This window comes from Myotis davidii, unplaced genomic scaffold (assembly GCF_000327345.1).
Source record: "Myotis davidii unplaced genomic scaffold, ASM32734v1 scaffold299, whole genome shotgun sequence".
NCBI lineage: Eukaryota > Metazoa > Chordata > Mammalia > Chiroptera > Vespertilionidae > Myotis > Myotis davidii.
In genome coordinates, this window is record NW_006293088.1 from 9,424,695 (window position 1) to 9,433,213 (window position 8,519).

Sequence of the window (8,519 nt, forward strand, 5' to 3'; positions counted from 1 at the left end):
CCATATTCCCCTAAATTTTGCTAACAAAATTTGCTAAAGACATGTTCTTATTTATGATTCAAAATTAATTTATTTATTCTTTTACTGTTCTTTTTTCACTGAAAAACTATATTTTATAAACATGAAGAGTTCAAAAAATCTCTTGAGCTTTATTGACTAGGAATTCATGTAACTAAAATTCAAAATTTTGTTTGCTAGATTCTACCAAGAAGGCATGATTCTACCAGGTTCTAATATCTGGGAATATGTTAATAATTGATTACAATTTTCAGTTTTTACTTAGATTTTTGCTAGAGTTCAATTATAATCATTATGGTTATAAAGCATTCAGTAGGAACTTTAAAAATATATATTTCTATTGATTTTTAGAGAGGAAGGGAGAGGGAGAGAGAGATAGAAACATCAATAATGAGAAAGAATCATGGATCGGCTGCCTCCCGCACCCCCACTACTAGGGATGAGCCGGAAACCCTGACGTGTGCCCTTGACCGGGAATCCAATCGTGACATCCTGGTTCATAGGTCGATGCTCAAGGACAGCCATGCCGGCTGGACACCTCATCTAATTTATTTGGAGGGTCTCGGGCCCTTGGCAGGGTGTCCTGTGGATCTGACAGAAGCAGGTGCCGCTGGTGTCCACAGTGTCCGTCCCTCTGACCCTGATCAGCCTCGTGTCCCCCCCCACCAGGTGATGCTCTGCAACCCCATCTGCGGCGTGGGCTACGCGCTGACGGTGTGGCGCTTCTTCCGGGACCGGACGGAAGAGGAGGAAATCTCGCTGATCCACTTCTTCGGGGAGGAGTACCTGGAGTACAAGAAGCGGGTGCCCACGGGCCTGCCCTTCATAAAAGGGGTCAAGGTGGAGCTATGACCCCCGGGGCGCGGCGCCTCCCACTCCCGGGACAAAACGGCCTCCGTGGGCCACTCTGCAGGATGGATTCTCTTAATCGCTTTATACTCATCATTTCCTCTTTGGGAACATCCCTCAAGACCAAAGGTCCGAGGCCTTAGGACCAAAGGCCCCCCTCCCCCAACTTCCCGGAGCATCTGTTCTTGGGCTGAATCGAGAGCTGGGACGGGGATGAAAGATGAACAAGGAGCAGATAACGGCACCTTCAGCAGGCGCTGGGCGGGCCTGGCCGCAGGAGGCCTGGCTGCATTTGGGCTGTAACCGAGCCCCGCCCCCTGGGGCAGGTGGACTCATTACTCCAAATCAGGTTTCTTCCGCAGGAAGGGGCGTGGGCACCAGGGCTTTCTAGCGTTAGAGATATATTTTAACCGAAAAGATACATTTTAACCGAAACACGAGCAGCACAGGCCTAACCACCTCCTTCCCATCCCCCGTGGGCGCATGAGCATCTATCCAGTTTTAAGCCACTTCCTGATAAGGCTCTCCATGTATTTATCCTATTGACACCCCTGTTTTATGAATGGCAGTGTGAGTGCCGAGGGGCTCGGTGTTTACAGCCCCAACTCTTATTTGGCACAAAGGAAGCATCCACACCTGGCCAATTGGCTTTGTGTTACCAGGGAGCCCCGGCCCCCATGGCCTCCTGGCCTGCCCCTGCCCTCCCCCAGTGGGGCTGTCATCAGTAGCAGGCATGTCCGAGATGTGTCCTTAGTCCTTTGTCCAAGAAACGGTTCCTGGACGCCTGCTCTGTGCGAGGCCTTGTCAGACACTGGGAAGTACTGCCCTCCATCGATTTGGGTTCTATTTTTTACCATAGCGTGTAGTTTTGTGTTTTGATTCAAATCTATTAACTTGATTTCTATGTTCCGTTCTCAAAATGTCATCGTCCCTGATGCCACTTCAAACTGTCTTCCAAAGGGGTGTGAGCGCTCGCACAGCTGCACAATGCAAGGCGACTCGTGAAAGTCTTACCGAGAGCAAACAGCCCCGACTGAGAGTGAGCCCTGCTTTTGTCTTTCCAGTTCAGGGAGGGGGATTGACCCATCTGTAGAATGGGGTCAATACCGCCTACCTCACAGGGGTGTTGTGAAGACTCAGAAGAACGTCAAACGTTTTTAATGCTTAGAGGACAGAGGACATTGTGGAATCTGTACTGTGTGAGTTGTGCAAAAATGGACATTCGGTTAACTGTACCAGATGCTGGAAATGTGTGCAAAAGAGCATTTTACCAACTCAAAATAGTATTAATTTCTAGATTTCACGGCCTAATTGATCCTTTTGTCATCATATACCAAAGAGGCGTGCGGGTTCGCGAACTGGTGGGGTGAGACCCAGACACCCGCCCTGGGCCGGGGAGGGCTGTGCAGTCAGACTGGCCAAGGCCACTGCTGGCCTGAGCCAGCCTTGTTCCCCAGACCGCGCTCCGTGAGATCAGCTCCACTTAGTAGGACTGCAGGATGGGAGCGGGGGGCAGCCACCCCCAGCTCTTTGAGGGAAACTTCTTGCCGATTGGAGCCGGTGTGGACCCAGATCTAAGGCCCCTTCCCGGCCATGGTTTGTCTCCCTAGCAGCTGGGGAGCAGCTCTGAGGGCCCCGGGCTTTGTGAGGCGGCGGGTGTGAAGATCCGTCCTTCCTCCCCCTGCCCGGAGTTCAGAGCCCGCCTTCCTGCTGCTGGGAGCTCAGCCCTGGGCCACTGGGGCCGACCCGCTGCTGGGCTTTTCCAGAGCAGGTCGGAGAGGGCAGGGAGAACATGGCGCCCTCCTTGGCAGTCAGGCCCAGGGCAGAGGCCCGCGATGACGTGGGGATAGAAGGTGAACCCGTGAGGGACAGGGTTTGCAAGGGGCTGGCTTTCATCTGGCCTGGCTCTTCAGGTTATTTTTAACCGGACAAATTTAGCAGCGATGGCCTGCCCGGCAGGGAATTGGGTTAATGAGGTGCGGGCTCCCTGGGTGCTCCCCAGCTTCCTGGGCCAATGAAACCGCCAGGAGATTTCTCATGCCGTTGCGGCTTCTTAAGGGGAACACGGGCATTGCGCAGAGCCACGCTGCCTGGAAGCCGTGGACGGACCCCTGACACAGGATCCGCAGGGCTGTGCGTGGCAGCTTACCACCAAGGTAGGGAGCGAGCTGGGCAGAAAGCAAAAGGCTGAGACCCCACCGCCCCTCCTGGTGTGAGCTGCTTCTGGAGCCTCAGAGTCAATGTTACCAGTCCCTCCCATCCATTCAGCACTCGGTGATGACCGATAGGGGAAGTGTTCCGAAGCCAGTACATTGCATCAATAGATGCGGCTCAGTGAGGTCTCAGCCACAGCTCATCTTGGTAACAGTCCCTCCATAACGGGTGCAGTGACCTAACCACTGACCCTTCTCTGACTTTCCTACTGCCTTAGACAGCTGCCATCTCCCGACGTTTTTGCCTCTGTAGAGACTTGCGAGGGTGGGCAACCTCAGCATTGCCGCGCGGTGGGACCTGCTCCCCGGGCCCCGCTCTGAGAGCTTGCCGGCCTGGGGCACTGGCCACCCCCGGCCCGGCCACCGGCAGCCGCTCTGGGGAAGCTGGCAAAGTGAGGAGGATAACTTAATGGAGAAATTATTCCACTCTTCTTTCTACATGCAGAAATGTTTGTTTAAATATTTTAAATTGGGTTTTCGTTCACAGACACTGATACTCTTTCCAAATCTGAAATAAAACTGTACTCGGTTTCACTACAGAGCGGTGTGATGGTGTGGGATGCGCCAGCGCCCGGGTCACGTGCTCCGGCTGAGGAACGAGAGGACCAGCAGCATCAGGCAGGTGTATTCGTGACTCCGTTCTGAACTCCCGCCTCTAAGCCGTTTGTGATGCCAGGCGCTCCCTCCCTGCAGGCTCCCGAGGTCTTGCCGCTCTGGCACGGACAGCCCTGAAACGGCGGGTCCAGGGGGGTTGGCAGTTTTCGTGTGACACCAGCGTATTGATGTGCAAGCCCAGCTGGTGCAGAAAAGCCATTGGCTGTTTGAACCCCTGACGCAGGATGGACATTTGCTTAAAATGTGACTCTCTGGGCATGATTTTGCCTCAAAACTTAAAATTTTAGGTCATGTAGGTTAATGTTCCTTTTTTATGTATGTTAATCCTCACACCAGGATATTTTTCCCATTGATTTTTTTTTTTTTTTAGAGAATGGAAGGGAGGGTGAGGAAGAGAAACATCGATATAAAAGAGACACATTCAGTGGTTGCTTCCCACACACACCCCGACCCCGGCTGGGGATCGAACCTGCCGTTCAGGTATGTGTCCTTGACGGGGAATTGAACCCTGGAACCTTCGGCGCACAAGCCGACGCTCTAACCACTGAGCACACCAGCCAGGGCAATTTTCCGTTTTAAAGACCATTAAGTTCCTCTTGCAGAAAGGGCACTGCATAGGAATGGGAAGCTACCAGAGACAATTGCTGCCGAATCTGCTTTAATAACAGAAGGCGAGCACAGGTGCAGGCAGCAGCCTGGGAGGGAGCCGAGGAGCCGTGGAGGGCCATCCCGCCTGGCACCTGCTCTGGGGCTCAGCCCTCGCCTGGGAGGGAGGAAGCTGGGCACGGGGTTTCCCTCTGCTGAGCGGCGCTCAGAGTGCCGGGTGGAACCTTCCCGTGGCACCCGGTTAAACAGTGGACCTGTGACTCGGGAGAAACCAGCTTCCTCTGAGCATGGAGTCTCCTTACCTAAGTTCAGAGCGGCCCGCCCCTCCCGCACGCAGGTCATCCTGGCACAGGGTAGCACAGGCCCTGAGGAGGGGCTGGGCCAGGGAGAGGCTTGAGGCTGGGTGTTCCTTTATTTATTTAAAATATTATTGATTCAGAGAGAAAGGGAGAGAGAGAAACAGCAATGATGAGAGAGAATCATTGATCGGCTGCCTCCTGCACTCCCCCCACTGGGGATGGAGCCTACAACCTGGACATGTGCCCTTGACCGGAATCAAACTGTGACCTGGTTCATAGGTTGATGCTCAACCACTGAGCCACACCCGCTGGGCTGGATGGTCCCTCACTGACCAACCATGTGGCCTAGGACTCGTCCCCTGTCGCCATGATGAGAACCCAGACTTTGTGCTACGTGAATGCAGGGAAAGCAAAGCTAGGCCCCAGCCAGAGCCTGAAATGACCTGTGAGCGTGTCTGGGTTTTACTGCTGATAAGCAACCCCCCTTCACCCTGTGAATGTTATGGGGGAGCGTGCTTTTCTTACAGGCCCGGGCTTGCTGGTGACAGGCCCACGCCCGGGACCAGCCCCATCTGCTAGGTGGGGCGCTCCCTCCGTGGGGGGACATCGCCCCCGTTTCTCGCTTTGGGTCCATGAGGATCTTTGCTCTGCAGGGGAGGCTCTTCCGCGAGGCTCTGCTGGGTCCGGCTGTTTCCTCTGGGCTCCGAGGTCTCCCTCTTGTCCGCCCCACACGCTGGGTCACTCCTACGGGATCATGAACGTGAGCTCTAGCCTGTGGCGCCACCCGCCGCCCCGCTCACCGGGCCCAGCACTGGCGTCCACCCGGCCCAAGCTTTTGGAACAGGAGGCCTTTCCGGAAGGCATGGTGACCGCGTCATCAGAGCCAGAGCGGTGGCCTCCTTCAGGGCTGTTTCATTTCTGATGAGAGGTAGTAGCCCGGGCATCAGCAGCGCGGCCCTCTCAGCAGGAGCTCGGTTCACTCGCCTGAAGCATCGGAGCTAACCGTGGAGCCTGGTGTGTGTGAGTGTGTGAGTGTGTGTGTGTGTGTGTGTGTGTGCGCGTGCGTGTGAGTGTGTGTGTGTGCGTGTGCGTGTGTGCGCGCATGTGCGTGTGCATGTGCGCACCTACCAGGGCTCCGGGCTCTCACAGCTCTGACCCTGCACCTCCGCTTTCCGCCCCGTCCCCCTGACTAGCTCGCCTCACCCAGAGGGAAATGCGGAGAGCCCGCTGTGACAGCGGCTGTCTTTCTGCGCTCTCCTCCCTCCGGCCGTGTTTTACAAACACCATGGCTCCAGTGACAGCAGTGCTCCCACAGGTGGTCCTCACTCACTGCTCCTCGCCGAGTGGGCGTGAGCCGCGTGTCCCGAGTGCCCAGGAGCCAGTCCAAAGTGCTGGTGGCTCTTGGTGGTGTCAGGCCCGGCAGCCGCCGTGGTTAGAAAACGTGGGTCACGTCTATCAAGGTCACATCTGTCATCCCCGAGTCCCTGCCAGATTACAAACCTCTCTGACCCGTATTCTACAAATTGAGGCCCCACCAAGGCCGTAGAGGGGACCAAAGGGGAGAGGAATCTGGGGCCTGTCTCCCCGGTCACTGTCTCTGGAACGAGCTGTTCGGCCGCCCAGGGCGGGAAGACGAGCTGTACCTGGCCTGGGCCTCGTCCTTCGTGCTGTCGTCACCCAGGTCTTGGAGCTGCTCTGACTCCTCGTCCACGGGCGCCTGGAACCTGCAGAGGAAGAGCCCGCACACTGCGTGTTCTGAAGCTCACGCTGCACAAAAACCAACTCCAGCAAACACTCAAGGGCCTGCCTAGGGCTTGGTCCTCAGCAGTTCCCGAGGGCGGGGCGGCTCTCAGGGAAGCTGCCTTCTGGTCAGGGAGACAGGCCCAGGTTGTCAGGGCACAGCGAGCCAGTGGTGGGAGGGACAGTGAGCGGGACCGGCTCTCAGTCGGGTGGTCTGGGAAGGCCTCCGCTGACATTCAAACTGAGACCCGAGGACGAGGCTCCCGCCGTCTGAAGCAGCGACATTCCAGGCAGAGCGGGGAGCGGAGCCGGTCTAGCTGCTTCGGGAAACTGAAAGGCCGCTACAGCTGGCGTGTGGTGGGGGCCGACGCGGTCAGAGGCCCCACTTAACCCTCATGGCGTGGCCCTCATGAAAGGGGCTCTTCCCAGTATGTGGCTCCTTCCCACACATTCTGAAGTGTCTGGGCTCCCCTGAGGACCCCCCCACCCCCGCCCCGGTCTCACCTGGGTTCCAGCCGCTCCTTCACCTTGGCGATCGAGCGGACGTAGGGTGTGATCTGCTTGGTGATGGTGGTCAGGCAGGCATTCTCCTGCTTCAGCTGGAGGAGGTCATGGAGCTGGGCTGAGGGGCCAAGGCCGGAGTGTTGGGTCTTGTTGGCTTTAGAGTCTTACCCCCCCAGCTTCACGCCATCACAATATCCCAACTACTCCCCCCTCACTTCTTTCTTTAAAAAGTGGAGTGAGACTCGAGAGGGCCTTCTACTCACTGAGTTCTGGCCCCAGATGCGTCGTGTTGGGGCCAGTTAGTGGCTGTGAGACAAAGTCAAGGGCTAAGGGAAGAGCATGGGGCTGCGTGTATCCGGTTAGTGGGGGACTGCCTTCCTGCCTCGCTGGCACACGGGTTAGCTCCGGACAGGGGTGCACCCAGCAGGGCTGCCTGGGACCTTCATAAATCTCCTGCTCGTCAGCCACCCGCTGGTAGGACTCCTCCCACATCTGAAAGAGAAAGTAGGGTGGACATGCGTGTGGTGTGAGTTGGGATGTCCATTGGTGGCATTTCTGTCCTCTAGCTACTCAGAGCCACAGGCACCCCCAGCCAGTCCATATGGTTCCAAGAAGCAAAGACCCAGGTTCCAGAGCCTGCCACACCGGGCCTCCGGGGCACCAGCCAATGCCCTCTTTCTCCCCCTTCCTGTCTGGGGGTGGCCCCTGTGCATGCTGAGGGGTGAGCTGCTGGGGAGCTAGGTCCTCGGAAGGGGGTACCTCCTGGAAGGCTGCTCTCATCCCCTCCACGGAGGCGTACTCCGAGCCGATCTGCGCGTCCACCTGCAGGGCCTTGCGGAGAATGTCTGCCATGATCTCGGCCTTGATGAGCGAGTGGTGCTTGGTGAGGTCCCGGTGCAACTCCTGGACCTGGTCCTTCAGGCTCTGCATCTCCGCCTGCAGGTGCTGCCGGGGGATCCCATGAGCGCCTGGGGCTCTGCAGGCTTGTCTCCTCGGGGTCTCAGAGGAGAGCTGGCTTCCAGGGTGGCGGGTCTCGATGTGGGCCCTGCGTCTCCGTGAGGAAGGGGTGGGCCTTTCCCGCCCACAGGTCCCCAGGGCCCGCTCACCCGGTAGGAGTCCTCATAGTGGCGGCAGTGCTCCGCGAAGGGCGTGTCCTCGCCCTCCGCCAGCAGCACCTTGGTGCCGATGGACCGGTGCAGTGTGGGCTTCTGGACCGGTGACCCCAACATCTTCCCCACCGGGGAAGGGCAGCTGGGCCCCAGCACCTTGGGGCCTGAGACCCCTGCCAACCTGGGAGAGAACCAGTGCGGATGCAGATGGGGGGCGGGAGAGTGGGAGGGTGGGAAGGCAGGCCCTCCCTTCGTCCCTCCCCCAGCCTTTTAGTGCCTCCCAGCCCCCTCACCCCAGACTGCACCCCAGAACCACCCTGGGAGCGCCAGAAAGCCTCATGCAAGTCCGCACCGGAGACCAATGGCATCCGCAGGGCTTTTCAAACCCTCCGGGGTGACTCAGTGTGGAGGAGAGTCCAGAGGAGTCAGGCTGGTCCCAGTAAACGCTGTGAGCCCTCACCCGCTGCCCCCACCCCGGAGCGGGCACATGCCTTTCCCCTACCTCCTCCCAGGTCTCCCGCCCGGGGGCTCAGGCCCCACCCAAGCTGCCCCTCCCGTCAGCGCCT

The 8,519-nt window shown here is 57.6% G+C and overlaps 2 protein-coding genes across 2 annotated transcripts in view; one reads left to right on the forward strand and one right to left on the reverse strand.

Moving 5' to 3' along the window:
- GPR153 (G protein-coupled receptor 153) overlaps positions 1–3,618 on the forward strand; it is a 33,080-nt gene extending 29,462 nt beyond the window's left edge. Inside the window, exon 10 of the mRNA XM_006766829.2 lies at positions 3,024–3,618. The gene's annotated coding sequence lies outside the window, so the exon portion shown is untranslated. The remainder of the gene's footprint in view (positions 1–3,023) is intronic.
- Positions 3,619–4,863: 1,245 nt separating this feature from the next.
- RNF207 (ring finger protein 207) overlaps positions 4,864–8,519 on the reverse strand; it is a 16,813-nt gene continuing 13,157 nt past the window's right edge. Inside the window, exons 9-14 of the mRNA XM_015565950.1 lie at positions 7,951–8,210; positions 7,604–7,789; positions 7,285–7,336; positions 6,845–6,962; positions 6,244–6,324; positions 4,864–5,344 (exon numbers count right to left, since the gene is read on the reverse strand). Of these exons, the coding sequence (XP_015421436.1) occupies positions 5,176–5,344; positions 6,244–6,324; positions 6,845–6,962; positions 7,285–7,336; positions 7,604–7,789; positions 7,951–8,210 (866 nt within the window). The 3' untranslated portion in view covers positions 4,864–5,175. The remainder of the gene's footprint in view (positions 5,345–6,243; positions 6,325–6,844; positions 6,963–7,284; positions 7,337–7,603; positions 7,790–7,950; positions 8,211–8,519) is intronic.